General features: G+C 37.4%; 1 protein-coding gene across 1 annotated transcript in view; it reads left to right on the top strand.

The window, feature by feature from the left end:
- HECW1 (HECT, C2 and WW domain containing E3 ubiquitin protein ligase 1) overlaps nt 1–17,520 on the top strand; it is a 675,231-nt gene that overhangs the window by 610,929 nt on the left and 46,782 nt on the right. Inside the window, exons 23-24 of the mRNA XM_053662971.1 lie at nt 5,530–5,628; nt 7,324–7,453. Of these exons, the coding sequence (XP_053518946.1) occupies nt 5,530–5,628; nt 7,324–7,453 (229 nt within the window). The remainder of the gene's footprint in view (nt 1–5,529; nt 5,629–7,323; nt 7,454–17,520) is intronic.

Genomic DNA, 17,520 nt, shown 5'->3' with positions numbered 1-17,520 from the left:
TGATTTTAAATGATAGCCTTCCTGGGTAGAGCAATCAAGGCTGCATATTCTTAGCTTTCATCACTCTGAACATTTTCTGCCAATCTTTTCTGGTCAGTATGGTTTATGTTAATAAATCATTTGGAATCCTAATGGAGGCTCCTTGTATGTAACTGACTGGCTCTCTCTACCTTTAAAATTCTTTCTTTGTTTTTAAGTTTTGCTATTTTAATTATAATGTGTCTTGATGTGGGTCTCTTTGGATTTATCTTTATTGGGACTCTATGTCCTTCTTGAACTTGTGTGCCATTTTTCTTCACCGGGTTGTGGGCGTTTTCCACCATTATTTCTTCAAATAGATTCTCTATCCTTCTCTCACATTCATCTCCTGGCACTCCTATAATGTGGATGTTGTTATGCTGTATGTAATCCGAAAGGTCCCTTAGAATTCCCTCATTTCTCTTAAGTCTCTTCCTATTTTTTATTTTTTTCTTTGGCTGGATATTACCATATTGTCCTCTAATTTGCTGATTTGATCCTGTGCTTCCTGTATCTACTTTTGATTCCTTCAAGCAAATTCTTAATTTCAGATATTGTAATCTTCATTTCTCTTTTGTTCTTATTTATGCTTTTAATATCCTTTTTAGTGCTTACAATATTTTTTATTTAAATTCTCACTAAGGTCATCTATTGCTCCCCTAGGTAAGAGTTGTAAGGTCTTCATCATCCTTACAGCTGTTATTTTAAACTCTGCATTTGATATTTGTGTTGCTTTCATTTCATCTATATCTTTTAATTCTTTCTGTGAGGATTTCTGTTGTTCTTTTGGCTAGGATATTTTTCTTTGTCACTCTATTTGATCTCTGTGTGTTAGGTAAGTATGCTGTGTCTCCTGAACCTTCCTTTTAAATTGTTTTATGATAAAGATGTCTTGCTAAGTTTAGTTGCACAATATTCAGAACACCCAGACTCCATGGCCCAGAAGTGTTTCTTGTTTATACTGTTATCTCCTTGTTGTACTTTAATCTTAAGTGCTGGTGGCTTTTTTGTGGGTAGTTTTATACCTTTTGGCTGGATGACAGTAAGAGTAACTCTTTTTTTTAATTAATTAATTTTTTTAAATTGATTATGCTGTTACAGTTGTTCTATTCCCCCCTTCATTCCCCTCCACCCTGCCCCCCCAACCCCACCATTACCCCCCTTTAGTTTATGTCCATGTGTCTCAAGTCCTTTAGGTTCTATATTTCCCATGCTATTCTTGCCCCCCCATCTATTTTCTATCTACTGTCTATGCTACTTATTTTCTGTACCTTCTCCCCCCTTCTCCTCCTCCCACTCCCCCTGTTGCTAACCCTCCTTGAGATCTTCATTTCTATATTTCCACTCCTGATCTAGCTGTTCTTTTAGTTTGCTTTCGTTTTAGGTGTGGTTGTTAATAACTGTGAGCTTGTTGTCCTTTCACTGTTCATGTTTCTTTAACTTCTTTTTCTTAGATAAGTCCCTTTAACATTTCATATAATAAGAGCTTGGTGATGATGAACTTGAATTTGGTCTTATCTGAGAAGCACCTTATCTGTCCTTCCATTTTAAATGAAAGTTTTGCTGGATAGAGCAATCTTGGTTGTAGGTCTTTAGATTTCATGATTTGGAATATTTCTTTCCAGCCCCTTCTTGCCTGTAAGGTCTCTTTTGAGAAATCTGCTGACAGTCTGATGGGGACTCCTTTGTAGATGATTGTCCCCTTAACTCTTGCTGCTTCTAGGATTCTCTCCTTCATTTTAATTTTGGCTAATGTAATTATGATATGCCTTGGTGTGTTTCTTCTTGAGTCCAACTTTTTTGGTACTCTCTGGGCTTCTTGGATTTCTTGGAAGTCTATTTCCTTTGCCAGATTGGGGAAATTTTCTTTTATTATTTGTTCAAATAGTTTTTCCACTGGTGGTTGTGTCTTTCCCCCTTCTGGTACCCCTATAATTCAGATATTGGAGCGTTTAAAGATGTCCTGGAGGTTCCTAAGACTCTCCTCATTTCTTTGAATTCTTGCTCCTTGACTCTTTTCTGTTTGGCCATTATTTGGTTTCTTCTGGTCCACTCCATTGATTTGAGTCCCAGTTTCCTTTTCATCTCTATGGGTTTTCTGTGGAATTCCATTCATTTCCCTTAATTTAGCCTTCATATGTTTCTCTAATTTGTGGCTATAATCAACCAGATCTGTGAGGAAGCTGATGACCAGTGTTTTAAACTGTGTGTCTGAGAGTTTTGCTATTTCTTCGTCGCTTAGATTTATCTCTGGGGCTTTGAGGTCTCCCTGCGACATTTTTGGTCTGTTCTGGCCCTTTAAATGTGAGAAACTGCGCCTTGGATTCCCAGGTCGCTGGGTTGTGATGCTGTATGTGGGGGCGTGGTCAGAGCGGGGAAATGGCGGCGCCCTCTAACGCCGCTGCGGCCGATCCAACCGCCCACTCCCTCGCTCGCGCGCAATTAGGCAACCGCAGTCAACACGCAGCATCGCCTCCCCACCGTCTCCTCAGCAGTCGCTCACCCGGTGGGTCTCTCGGTCGCTCACTAGGTCCAATCCTGGGTTTGGAACCTGTGCGTCTGGATTCGCGCATCTGGATTCGCGCGTCTGGATTCCGCGCCCGGGTCCGACCGAGCCCTCCCTTGCAGCTCCTCACCAGACGCCGGTTTCGCCCCTTACCGGTCGGGCTGAAGAATTTGTTGTTAGCGGACTTCCGAAAAGTTCAGTTTTCCGTGTTCTGGTTGTGTTTTCTGATGCTAATATTTAGTTGTCCCTAAACTTGGTTGTGTGAGGAGGCACAGCACATCCACCTAAACCTCCATCTTGGCGGAAGTCCCAGTAAGAGTAACTCTTAACCTCCATGTGTGCAGTTGCTGCCCCTTGATGAGGAGTTGCTCCCAGGAGAGTCCAGAGCTTCAGGAATCCTCCTTTAGATGTAATGATTATGTGGCTAGTTGGTTTGAGCTTTTGTGTGAGATTAAGCCCAAAAATGATTTTGTTCTTTCTGGATCCAGTTGGGTGGGGTTCAGATACAGGTCACTTTCAGGTGTTGTATTTAACCAGCCCTAGGCTATCTCTCTGTAGCTACTAGACTGTTTTGTGCTTGTGTTTGTGTTTATTAGACCAGCTTGTGCATATGAGGGGCCAGTCTGTGTAAAAGAGTCAGCTTTTTTTTTTTTTTTTGCGTGGAACTAATAGTAGTTATAAGAGCCAAGGTTCCCTGAGGTTGGCCTCCCCCTCAGCCACTCTGCCCCTCCCTGAGTTCACCTTGTCTTTCTCCTTAGCTTTTTGATGAGGGTCTATAAGATGAGAGCAGGTCTGTTGAGATCAGGCTGTCAGGGCTCTTATCAATCTCTGTGCAATACCCACACCACACAACTGAGTCACTGACTGGGTCTCCACTCATAAAACCTCCTCAAGGAACAAAATGCCTTTCAAAGTCACTGCTGACTGCAGCCTATAGGTGACTCTGACAGACATCGGTGTGGCTACCTGGTCCCTTTATTAGCCTGAGTCCCTATCCTGTGCTCTCCAGGTTGACACTGCAACAATGGATGCACTGTATGCTGTGAGTGTGCAGCTTGGGTCTCAGTCCCAGTGGAATGCCCCCCAAGTTTTCACCAACTTGGTTTGGGGATTCCTGTGTGGAACTAAGTATCCTGGGTCCAAGGGGAGAGGAAACTCCAAAACTTCAACTTCTCTCTGGTTTCTCAGCTGTTATAGGAGAATACACAAGGTATTTCCCCTTCCACTTATAAAAATTCCTTACTGGACTCTATGAAGCACCTTCTGTACTTCTTGGCTTTAAAACTTTATGTCAGCTAGGATTCAGTTGATTGTTCAGGTTGTTGAAAGTTTACCTGAAAATCCAGATTGGGAGCAGGAGCAAGTGGACTCAGCTTCCACCAACCCTTCTGCCATCTTCAAACCTTGACATATTCATTTTTTAACATGGGGCTAAAAATAATATTATCGTGTAATATTTTCATGTATTTCATATCTGAGGATACTTACTCCCAGCCAATTTCTCTCTACTAGGATTTCCAGGACCACCTCTAAATTAAGATAGTACTTGGCCAGTCACCTCTGGCCAAGTTGATGTTTGCTCTACTCACACTTTGAGTGGTCTCAGACATCTCTATGTGGAAAGCTACAAGCCCACCATATTGTTCGAAGCATCAGTTGTAATGCCTTAGAGTAAGCAAGTCTGTATTGGTGTGAACTGTGTTTTTATGCACAAGACCATGGTTACCATGTTGGGAATCATCAGTTACTGTTGTGGTCAGTAAAGAGCACTGAGAGAGCACATTGATCTCAAAACTTTTAAGATGTTTGATTACTTTCTGAGCCTCCCCATCTACAGTGCCCCATAGCACCCTTACTGAGGTCCTCTTCAGTCTCAATAATATTTGTACATTATTTCATGCAAAAAAACATTTACTATTTCCAAAATGACTATTTGAATTATTGTTTATAATCATGCTTATTCTACAAGATCAGATAGTCTAGTCATTTTAACAATATTTTTATAGCCACTATGGAATGAAAAATCTGTTGAGTCTGAAAAGAGCCTTATGAAAAAGTAGTGGATATGGGTTAGTTGGGAATTCTAACTGGGAGGACCTGAGAAAAGGTACAGCCTAATTCTTCACTTAGGTGAAAATCTATATATATGGGAAGAGAACAAGGGGACCCTAATTATAGAGGTACGTGCCACTAATGGGCAATCCTGGTATAGTGGAAAAACTGGTGTGCTAGACCTGGCCAATAAGAAGCTGTTTAGGAGTAGAGCAATGATGGGATCAAGTTCTAGGGAGCCTCTGCATCCAGTTAAGCAGGTTGCTAGCAAAAATTCCAGGAAGCTACTGACCTCAACAAAGATTAGTAAAGGACACCTGGAAGTGGCCAGGTCTACATGACAAATTCTTTCCAGCAGAGACCTTGTTCTTTGTATGTGTGTCCTGGCCATGCTAAGTGGCAGTGAAGACTCAGCTCATTGCTTAACACAATATAATTCTATGTAATTCTTCCCACTGACTGAGCTCAACTACTATCTGTGTTTTTTTACTCAATTCCTCCACTCCCCAGTATAGTGCACACACATAAAACTTTAGGTGTTTTTTCTGGAAGGTTTCAATAGGTAAGGATGCATGGTCCAGAAAACTGTCTTTGGGTTCAGGTTCTCCTCAGGGTTAATGTAGGCTATTTATACAGAAACTTTCTTCACCAGCACTTTTCTTCCCTTGGCTTCTTATATTCTCAGGCCTGAGAAGAGAATGCTGGCCAAATGATTCTATTCTGGTACTTGGGGAAGAGAATAGTTCCTAAGTACATACCAAGCACATAACCACTGTTTATGGTAAAGAATAGGGAGGAGAATGGGTGTCTCCCTTGTGTCATCAATTGACATATTCCTTAGGTGTCTTAAGATGAGTACTATAAAGAAATATATCCAATATAAATATAAGTTAACATATTTAACAATGTAAATTTCTACCGGCTCTTAAATCTCTACCTTGTTTGTGTTCCAGGTTCAGGTTTAGTGGTCGTATCCTAGGTCTGGCTCTGATACATCAGTACCTTCTTGATGCCTTCTTTACAAGACCCTTCTATAAGGCACTCCTGAGACTGTAAGTATATTGCAAACCAGGGTCCATCTGGCCTCACCTGCAAGACAACAGGTGCTGGCCTCCCTAGTACCTCTGGCCCCTTTGTCTCTGTTTTGCCTAACAATTCCTCTGAGGTTTGCTGTGGTTTACTTTTCTGAGTCATTAGATATCACATAAAAATTTTAATACAATAAGTGGAACCTAATCAAGAAAACGAGCAAGCAAAATACAACCAGAGACATTGGAATTAAGAACAAACTGACAGCAACCAGAGAGGAGGTGGGACGGTACCATGGGGGGGGGGGGAAGGTGGAAGAGTTTTCAGAAATATCTACAAAGGACACATGGAAAAATCCAAAGCTGGGGTAGGATCAAGGGTGAGAAGTGGGCATAGCTGGGGATAGGGCAAATGATAGGGGAAAATGAAAACAACTTTTCTTTTTTTTTTTTTTTTTTGACCTGACAAGACTGAAAATTTTATTTCTGTCATTGATTCCCAATGCTAGGTTAACTTCTGTATTGTAAATTCTCTTTTTTATTAATTTTATTTAGTTATTTTTCAAGTACAATTTTTTTGTCTATTTCTCCCATCCCAGCCTCCCCCTCCCCTTGCTCCCCACCTCCCTCCCATTTCCACCCCCCTTAGTTCTTGTCCCTGTGTCCTTCCTATTTGTTCCTCCAAATCCCTCCCCCCTTTTTCCCCTTAACTTCCCTTCCTTCTCCCCTCTGGTCACTGTCCCCTTGTTCTCTATTTCAGTGTCTTTGTTTTTTTTTTTTTCTGCTTGCTTGTTTGTTTTGTTGTTTAGCTTCCTGTTAAAGGTGAGATCATATGGTATTTGTCTTTTAGCACCTGGCCTATTTCACTCAGCATAATGCTTTCCAGTTCCATCCATGGAAAACAACTTTTCTTGAACAATAAAAATAAAATTAAAAAAGAAGACATTTGAAATTTTATGTAAACATAAAAGACTGCTATACCATCATATAATAAATATGAAATAGTTTACTCAAATATAGTTTAAATAAATATTACAAACATTTTATTAAATTATTAAGTAACATTGATCTGTCTAAAACTTGTTTTAAAATAAATATTTTATCTAATTGCCATAGAGTTCATGAATCAGTAATTATTTTATGTTTATTATTGTAGATATTTTAGTATTTTCTTTTTAAAATAGTAAAACAGTGATGTATTCAAAAGTATCAAATTGTTAAAACAAGTCTCTATTGTTATAGCCATGAGTGGCATAACAACATTTTGGTAAAATGCTGAGTGAAATAAGTCAGGCGGTGAAAGATAAATACCGTATGATCTCACCTATAAGTGGAACCTAATCAACAAAAAAACCAAGCAAGCAAAATAGAACCAGAGAGATGGAAATAAAAAACAAACTGACAGCGACCAGAGGGGTAGGAGGAGGGGGATAACAGGAGAAAAAAAGTGGAAGGATCAAGTCAAGAAACAGGTATAAAGGACCCATGGGGAAGGACAATGTCAGGGAGATTGAATGTGGGAGAGGGGTGATGGGCAGGGCAGGAGAGAGCAATGGGGAAAATTGAGACAACTGTAATTGAAAATTTTTTTAAATGTAAAAAGAAGAAACCAACTGCCACAGTATGGAAATTATATGTTAATAAATAATGATTAAAAAATATTTGGAATGAAGTCTGTACATACATTTGTTTAACCTTTCTCCCTTTACATGAACTCAGGCCCTGCAATTTAAGTGACCTGGAATATTTGGATGAGGAATTCCACCAGAGCTTGCAATGGATGAAGGACAATAATATCACAGATATACTAGACCTCACTTTCACTGTTAATGAAGAAGTTTTTGGACAGGTTTGTAAGATACGGGGTTCAGAAGAAATATTTATTCTGATTGTGAAAAATTAACATAAAACTCACCATTTTAATGACATTTATGTTTGCAGTTAAGTGATTTTAAGTATAGTGACATTGTTGTGCAACTATTACCAGAAGATTTTCATTTTACAAACCAGAGCTAATATCCATTAAACAACAATTCCCCATTTCACCTTCTCCCTGGACCCTTGCAACCACAAATTCACATTCTTTTTCTATGATTTTAGGTTGATACCTCATATAACTTGAATCATATAGTATTTTTGTTTTTGTGACTGACCCATTTAACTTGGCATAATATACTCAAAGTTCATCCATGTTATACATGTGAAAATTTCTTCTTCTTCTTCTTTTTCTTCTTCTCCTTCTCCTCTTTATTCTTATTATTCAATTACAGTTGTCTCCATTTCCCCCCATACCATGACCCCTGCCCCACCCATCCATACTTACACCCTCATATCTACCCCTTTTGGCTTTGTCCATGTGTCCTTCACACATGTTCCTTGACAGCCCTTTCCTTATTATTCCTATCCCCCCTCAACTCTGGTAAATGTACTTAATTTCCATGTCTCTGTTTATATTTTGCTTGTTTGTTTCTTTTCTTGATTAGGTTCCACTTATAGGTGAGATCATATGGTATTTCTCTTTCACCACTTAGCTTACTTCACTAAGCATGCTTTCCAGGTCCATCCATGCTGCTGTGAAGAGTGGGAGATTCTTCTTTCTCTCTGCTACATAATACTCCATTGTGTAAATGTACCACAGTTTTTTGATCCATTCGTTTACTGATGGGCACTTAGGTTACTTCTAGCACTTGACTATTGTCAATTATCCTGCTATGAACATTGGGGTGCACAGATTCTTCTGAATTGGTGTTTCAGGGTTCTTTGGGCATAATACCACCAGTGTAATTTTCAGGTCCAAAAGGCAGTTCCATTTTTAGTTTTCTGAGGAAATTCTATACTGTTTTTTATAGTGACTACACTAGTTTGCCTTCCCCCCAGCAGTGTACTAGGGTACTCTTTTCTCTACAACTTCTCCAACACTAGTTGTTTGTTGACTTCTTTATAATGGCCATTCTCACTATTGTGAAGTGGTATCTCGTGGTTTCAATTTGCATTTCTCTGATGGCCACTGATACTGAGCATCTTTTCATATGCCTCTGGGCACTCTGTAGGTCCTCCTTGGAGAAATGTCTATTCAGGTCCTTTGCTCATTTTTTAATTGAGTCGTTTGTCTTCCTGAAGTGGAGTCATATGAGTTCTTTATATATTTTGAAGATCAAACCCTTGTCCAAGGTATCATTTGCAAATGTGTTTTCCCAAACATTTGGTTATCTTTTTATTTTAATGCTGTTTTCTTTAGCCATGCAGAAAATTTTTATTTTGATGAGATCCCATTTGTTTATTCTTTCATTTATGTCCCTTGCTCTAGGGGACATATCAGTGATAATATTGCTGTATGGAATATCTGAGATTTTCCTACCTATGTTCTCCTCTAGTACTTTTATGGTATCACAGTATACATTTATGTCTTTTATGCACCTTTAATTTATTTTTGTTTACTGTGTAAGTTGGTAATCAAGTTACATTTCTCTGCATGTAGCTGTCCAGATCTCCCAACACCATCTGTTGAAGAGGCTATTTTTACTCCATTTTATGCTTCTACCCCCTTTGTTGAATATTAATTGATCACAGAAACTTTTGTTTATTTCTGGGCTCTCTATTCTATTCCATTGGTCTATGTGCATGTCCTTCTGCCAGTACCAGGCTCTTTTGACTATAGTGGTTTTGTAAGATAGTTATATACCAGGTATTGTTATTCCTTCTACTTTGCTTCTCTTTCTCAAAGTTGCCATGGCTACTTGGGGTCATTTACAGTTCCATGTAAATTTTTGAAATGTTTGTTTTATATCTGTGAAGTATGTCATTGGTATTTTAATAGGAATTCCACTGAATCTATACATAGCTTTGGGTAATATGAACATTTTGATGATGTTGATTCTTCCAATCCATGAACATTGTATATGCTTCCATTTGTTTGTGTCTTCCTTAATTTGTTTCTTCAGTGCTGTGCAGTTTTCTCAGTACACAGAAAACAGTAGTTTTCTGAGTCTTTCATCTCCATAGTAACATTTATTCCTACATATTTTATTTTTCCAGTTACTATAGGTAATAGGATATTTTTCCTGATTTCTTATTCTGATCTTTCATTGTTGATGTGTAAAATTGCCTTTGATTTCTAAATATTGACTATGAAACCTGCTGTTTTGCAAAATTTGCTTATTAGGTCCAGTAGTTTTTTGGTGGAGTCTATAGGATTTTCTATGTACACTATAATATCATCTGCAAACAGTGACAGTTTTACTTCCTCATTTCCAGTTTGGGTGCCTTTTATTTCTATTTTTTATCTGATAACTGTGACTCATACTTCCAATACTATATTGAATAGAAGAGGTAAAAGTGGACATCCTTGTCTTTTTCCTGATCTTAGTAGCAAAGCTTTTAGTTTTTACTAGTTGAGCATGATGTGGGCTGTAGATTTCTCATATATAATCTTTATCCTGTTCAGGAATGCTCCCTCTATTCCCACTTTGCTGTTTGATCAGAAATGGGCAATGTGCTTTAACAAAGGCTTTTCCTGTGTCTTGATGTGATCATGTGATTTTTGTCTTGCCTTTATTTATGTAATGTGATACATTTATTGATTTGTGAATATTGTACCATACTTGCATCCCTGGGATTCATCCACTTGATCATGGTGTATGACCTTTTTAATGTATTGCTGGATGCAGTTTGCCAATATTGTGTTGAGGATTATAGCATCAATGTTCACCAGTGACATTGGCCTGAATTTTTCTTTCTTTGTTGTTTCTTTATCTGGTTTTGGAAATAGGATGATGCTGGCTTCATAAAAAATGTTTGGAAGTCTTCCCTCTTCTCAGATTTTTTGGAATAGTCTGAGAAGAATAAGGGTTAACTCTTCCTTAAAATTCCCCTGTGAAACATCCAGTCCAAGGCTACTGTGGCCAGGAGATCTTTTTCATTACTACTTCCATTTCATGAGCTGTTATTGGTATGTTCAGGCTTTCTGTTTCTTCTTCATTCAGTTTTGGGAGACTATATTTTTTCTAGAAATTTGTTCATTTCACACAGGTTTTTCTTTTTTTTTGACACATATACATGTTCATAATAACTTCTTACAATCCTTTGTGTCTCTGTGATATCAGTTGTAACCTTTCCTTTTCATTTCTAATTGTGTTTATTTGGGTTCTCTTTCTTTTTCTTGATGAGTCTGCTTAAAAGTTTGTCAATTTTGTTTATCTTTTCAAAGAAACAGCTCCTGGATTCATTGATTCTTTGGATTGTCATTTTAGTCTATATGTCATTTTATTGTGCTCTGATCTTGGTTATTTCTTTCCTTTTACTCACTCCTGGCATTGTTGTTCCTCTAATCTTGTACATGTTGGGTTAGGTTGTTTATTTGAAATGTTTCTGTGTCATTTTTAGGTAGGCCTGTATGGCTATGAACTTCTCTCTCAGAACTGCCTTTGCTGTGTCCCATAAGTTTTGGACTGTTGTGTTTCCAATTTGATTTCTTTCTGGAATCTTTATTATTTCTTCCTTGATCTAATTGTTAAGCTGTTCATTGTTTAATAGCTTGCCATTCAATCTCAAACAATGTGAGTATTTTTGAGTTTTTTCTTTGAGGTTGGTTTCTAGTTTGAGTCACTTGTGGTCAAAGAAAATGCTTAGTATAATTTCCATTTTCTTGAATTTGTTGAGGTTGGTTTTTTGTCCTATAATATGGTCTATTTTGTAAAATATTCCATGTGCATTTGAAAAGATGGGTACTTTGCATCTTTGGGATAAAAAGTTTTATATATATATATCATATATATCATATATATGTCATATATACCATATATGTCATATTTGTGATTTATATGTAACACACACATATATATAAAGTCAATATGATCTATGGAATTGTGCGATGCTACAGTATCCTTGTTGATATTTTGTTTAGAAGATCTATCCATTTTTTAGAGTAGGGTGTTAAAATCCCCTAGAATAAGTGTGTTGCTATCTATATCTTTCTTGAAGTCCTCCAAGATTTTCCTTATATATTTAGATTCTCCTATGTTGGGTGCATATATGTTTATAATGTTTATGTCTTCTTGATGGACTCTTCACTTGAGTATTATGAAGTGTCCTTCTGTGTCTCTTTTTATGTTTTTTTTTTTTAGCGTATTTTGTCTGATATAAGTATTGCTACCCCAGCTTTTTTTCCTGTCCATTTGCTTGGAATACTTTTTTCCAACCTTTCACTTTCGATCTTCGTAGGTCTTTTTTTCTGAGATTGGTCTCTTATAAGCAGCATACTTGTGGGTCATGTTTTCTCATTCATTCAGCTACCCTATGTCTTTTGATTGGAGCATTTAATTCATTTATACTTAAGGTTATTAATAACGGGCATTCATTTCTTTTATTCTCTTTGTACTTCTCTCTCTCACTCTTTTCCTTCCTCTTCTCATTGCAGTCCTTTTAGCATATCTTCCAGTTCTGCTTTGGTGAAGGTGTATTCTTTGAGCCTTCTTTTTTTCTGTGAGACTTTATTTCACCTTCTATTTTAATTGGGAACCTCACTGGATAGTGTATTTTTGGTTTCAGGTCTTTCCTTTTCATTACTTGAAATATTTCTTGCCATTCCCTTCTAGGTTTTAGTGTTTCCATTGAGATATCAGCTGTTAGCCTTATTGTAGCTCACTTGTATGGTACTTCTTGTTTTCCTCTTGATGCTTTTAAGAAACTCTCTTTGTCTTTAAAACTTGGCATTTTAATTATGATGTATCTTGTAAGGCCTCTTTGGGTTCATCTTGATTGGGACCCTGTGTGCATCCTGAACTTGCAGGGCTTTTCCCCTCTCCAGGTTCAGAAAGTTTTCTGTTATTTTTTCAAGCAGGGTTTCTATTCCTTGCTCCTTTTCTTCCCCTATGGTATTCTTATGATTCAAATGTTACTGAGTTTCATGTTGTCTTGCAATTCCCTTAAGCTATATTCATATTTTTTAGTATTTTTTTCATGCAGCCGCTCTACCTGTGTGTTTCTTTCTACCTCTCTTCCAGCTCACTAATTTGGTCCTCTGCTTCATCCAGCTCACTTGTTATTCCTTCTAGTGTTTTTTTTTAATTTTAGAAATTGTATTCTTCTTTTATTCCTTGTTCTTGCTTATAGTTTCTATTTTCTTTTTCATACTTTTATAATTCTCACTCAGTTCCTTGTAGCTGTCACTGAGTTCCCTGAGCATCCTTATAACCATTCTTTTAAATTCTATATCTGATAGTTTGCTTGCAGCCATTTCATTTACCTCTTTTAGTGGAAAGTCTTCCGTTCCTTTTGATTGCATGTTCTTTTTTGTCTCCCTATTTTTGTTGAGTCTTTTTGTTTGTTTCTGTGGTCCTGAGGTTCTCTTTTGTTAGCTGTCTTTGTAGGCTGAGTTTCTATGATAGATCTATGGGGCTGAGTGGTATATTCTCTCTGATTTCCTTATATGAATGTTCTAGGACATCTTTCTTCTGATTGTGTCTGCTATCTTATTGTACTTTAGTTTTATCTATTGGTAATTCCTTCCAGGTGAGTTCTCTCCTCCAGAAGTTTTACTGATGTGCACAACTACCACCTTATTTTGAATGTGATCAGTGGCAGGAAAGGCAAAATGGATTAAAACAGAGGGAGTATATACTATGGGACTTCAAGTACCAACAACTAGAGAACAGATAGGAGATCCTTTGGAGAAGCACAGCTGTAACTGTGATAATTTACCCAACTAGTCATTTTTATAAAGGTGAAAAAGAGATAAGACTTATATTATAGGGGAGAAGGAATGTGACCTGAATCCAGAAAACAGAGCACTTGTACATGGTTAGATGATGAGAAATAATGGGAGTAAGTAAACTAGGCATAGAGTGCAATAGAATAGAGTTAACCACAATCGAGTTAACCACAGTTTTTACAATAATATGGAATAAAAATTATTTACAATAATATTTGAACAACAATATGATGAAAAATATATGATCTGAATAAAAAAATAGAAAGTAAAGGAAAAAGAGTGATGCATTATTGGAATGCAAGTGAAGTAAGAGGAGAAAAATTAAAATGTAATATAAAAGAGAATAAGGAAAACCAGTCAAACAATGCAATTAAACAAACAAACAAAACTAAACAGAAGAGAAATAAAAATTACAATCAAATAAAAGAAATAAAATATTGGAAAAATAAAAATAAATAATAAAATGCACATTCTATAGGATAGCAAAGTAAAATTTGTCTCAGTTTCTCAGTTATTGGCATTAGTGTTGTGATCCCTCTCTGGATCTGTCTTTGGTTCTTTCACAACTCCTTGTCTTATTGTCTACTCTTGGAGGGAAAAAAAGTCTCTTGCAGATGTGAAACCCAATAAGCAAGTTCTCCTTGACTTTTTGGATGTTGTAGGCAGAAGGGGGCTGGGCTTCACTTTTTTCTTTCTTGTGGTTTTGCAGGGATGGAGGCTAGGTCTGGGCTGCAACATTCACAGTTGCCAAGCCTCCATGCCAGGCCTTCTGAGTGCTGTTGGGTCCCCACCGTCCATTTGCACCAAACCAGTGCCTTTAATCCACCATGTTGTGCTGCGAGGAGGAACCCTGATTAGGAGCAACTTGCAGCCCACCTCCTCCCTCTTTGCTGGCCTGGGTGCTGCACACTCTCAAGGTCCCTTCAGACAGTTAACTTCCCCTAGTAAATTAAGTCTCTCTGTGGACTGCTACCCTTCTGAGCCCCTGCTGCCCCACTTTGGTCAGTCTGTGAGGTGCCCTGATTGGAAGCAAGTCACACCTCTACTCCTCCATCTTTGATGTCCCAGCTGCTGTGGGAAGGTTTCTTAAATAGTGGCTGAGAGCCTTTGTTGTTATTGTTGTTTTGGTTTGGTTTTGAAGTTTCTTTTCTTTTCTTTTTTTTTTTTTTAGTAATTTCTTCTTGTTTGCATCAGTTGTTTTTAACAATTTCCTGGCTTTTCACATGCCCAACTCTCTCGTCATTCGAGAGACTATCCAGATAAGGGTCCATTAAGGCCCAACTCTTCTCCCTTCTCCGGGTGTCATCTGGCTCCCCAATTTCTCTGGTACTGTCTCTGGTAACACCACCTCTGTGCGTCTCCCACTGTCTTTATTCCCCCCAGCAACTCAAGCATCTAGGTCTCCCCTGATGTGAGGCTGCCTTCCCTGCTCTGGTAGGGTAGGGAGCTGCAGAGTTAACAATCACTGAACTGGCTTTCATCCAAAGCTCCTTTGGAGGCTCCTGACTCTGGCACCAAGCACCAGTTGGAGGAATACAGCAGCCTTGGTCCCAGTGCTGGTCCCAGGGACCTTACCTTCCCAACACAATCGCCTTACCGTCTATTTTTCAACAACCCCTATAATTTTGGCTTTCAAACTTTACGTAAGCTGGGATTCTGTTGGCTGTTCACTCTCTTCTTCAGAAGATTGGCTAGGTGTTCCATTTGGCTATACTGACAAGTGACTTCAGCTCCCACCTACCTTGCCACCATCTTCTGATATCTATTTTCTTATGTTTTAACTGTACTTGAACAACAATAAAAAATGTGAAAAAATCAACAGACAAAACTCAAAAAAATTAAGACTGTATAATACCCCACTGTATGCATACTACATTTTGTATATCCATTAATCTGTGGATGGACACTTTGCTTCCATGTTTTGGCTTCTGTGGATAATGCTGTTATTAACATAGGTGTGCAAATATATGTTTGAGTCTCTGCTTTCAGTTATTTTGGACATATAATCAGATGTGACACTGATAGGCTGTATAGTAATGGAATTTTCTTTCAAACTAGAAAACAAGAAATCTCATTCAAAATATAATTCTTTGAGCATTACTTCCTTTAAAGGGGTTGCCTACATGTTTTTCTTTTTTTTATTTGTTATGGCATGGATCTACTTTATAATTTTTGAAAATCAAATGTGACAATGAATCAGAAAGCATTTTAAAGTGTGCAATTATGTGTAAAATATTTCTGTTATTTGTGCAACTGCAAAAGTACTTCATTTTATAATTAGCATCTAGATATTTACTCCACAAAAATGTATATCTCAATATATTTAATAAGATACAGCTTCCCATTTGTTTTTTGCTAGCACTTGTATAACATTGATCTTCTGGGTTACAGTTTAATCAGACTAACCATAGCCTGAGCAGATTTAACAATTAAGGTTTTGAGAATATTATTTACAGTAGATCCAACCATCCCGTGACATGTGGTCATTTGTAAAAAAGTTATTTTGATAATTAAGTTAGGGTACTTTTTAAGTACCTTGCATGAATATGGACAGTGTGCTAAGTTTATGGGCAATAGTTACTCACTGAACTTTTCAAACCACGCAGCACCCACATCTCAATCAAAAATCTTAGATAGGTCCTGGAAAATATCAATATTCTCTTTTATTCCTTTGTATAAACATACCACTACAGAATACTCATTTACTTGAGGGAAAAAGTTACTTCTTCTTACAACTATAGAAAGTGGATTTAAATATGTTTTAAAATGTGAATAAATAAATAAATAAATAAATAAATAAAATATGGTTCACTTAACCTGTCCTGTTATATATTAGATGAATATGTAAAAAATGCTGCTTCCTGTGCATAATTACTGTAGCCCATTCTTTACATTTACCCTACAGTAGAGGGTAAATTTGTAAAATAAATGCAATTTCTTACAAAATTGTGTTTAAAAAACTGAGTAGACATCTTTAAATTTTTTAAGTTAGAATTCTAATGTAATTCATTACACTCCACCTAGATTAGAATGATGGATGTAAAAAAGGAAGAAACCACAATATTTTTTTATTTATTATTGTTGTTCAAGTATTGTTGTCTCTGTTTTCCCCTAACCCTGCCCCTACCCCACCTATCCCCACCTCCCATCCTTGAACCTACCCCATTTGGCTTTGTCCAATGTTTTAATTTTATTTTTTAAATTTTTTTAGAGCAATGTTTTATTATAATTTAGCAGTTTTTAAATTTTTTTAAAATTTTATTTATTTATCTTTAGAGGGGAAGGAGAGAGGGAGAGAAACATCAATGTATGGTTGCCTCTAGTGCATCTCCTCCAAGGAACTGGCCTGCAGGGAACCTGCCTGCAAACCAGGCATGTGCCCTGACTGGGAATCGAACTGTGATCCTCTGGTTCACAGGCCCGTGCTCAATCCACTGAGCTACACCAGCCAGCGCTTCAATGTTTTAATTTTATAATAGAAATGCTGCTATAGATGTGACATAAATTTTCAAATTTATAAAATTACATAATCAACTACATTATTTCTTAAATTCTGCATGGTAAAACACAGCATAAGTAAGGTAAAAGTGGCATGACAATTAATATGTTGTAATATGTAACACAAACAAAATGTTTCTTTTAATATAAGATGAGGTCTCAAAAATAACAAAAAATATCAAAAATACATACATAGACTTTTCACCTACTTGATTCAATTTATTCCTAAGTATTTTATCTTTTTTTTTAATTTCCCTCCTCCCTCCAAACCCATCTCCCTCTCTTGCTTCCACCCCCACCTTGGTTTTGTCCATGTGTCCTTTATAGTAGTTCCTGAAAACCCTTCTTTCCTCTGCCCTCTCCTCCCTCCCCTCTAGCTATTGTTGGATTGTTCTTATTTTCAGTGACTCTGGTTATATTTCATTTGGTTTTTTTCTTGTGTTGATTGGGTTCCTGTTAAAGGTGAGGTCATATGGTATTTGTTCCTCACCACATGGCTTATTTCACTTAGGATAATGCTCTCCAGTTTCATCCATGCTGTTGCACAGGGTAGGAGCTCCTTCTTCCTCTCTGCTGCATAGAGTTCCATTGTGTAAATGTACCATAGTGTTTTTATATACTCATTTGCTAATGGGCACTTAGGTTGCTTCCAGCACTTGGCTATTGTAAATTGTGTTGCTATGAACATTGGGGTACATAGGCTCTTTTGG

Source organism: Artibeus jamaicensis, unplaced genomic scaffold (genome assembly GCF_021234435.1).
Source record: "Artibeus jamaicensis isolate MK-2021 breed Jamaican fruit bat unplaced genomic scaffold, CSHL_Jam_final contig_311, whole genome shotgun sequence".
NCBI classification, from domain to species: Eukaryota; Metazoa; Chordata; class Mammalia; order Chiroptera; family Phyllostomidae; genus Artibeus; species Artibeus jamaicensis.
This window is presented reverse-complemented; position numbering and strand designations above follow the sequence as displayed.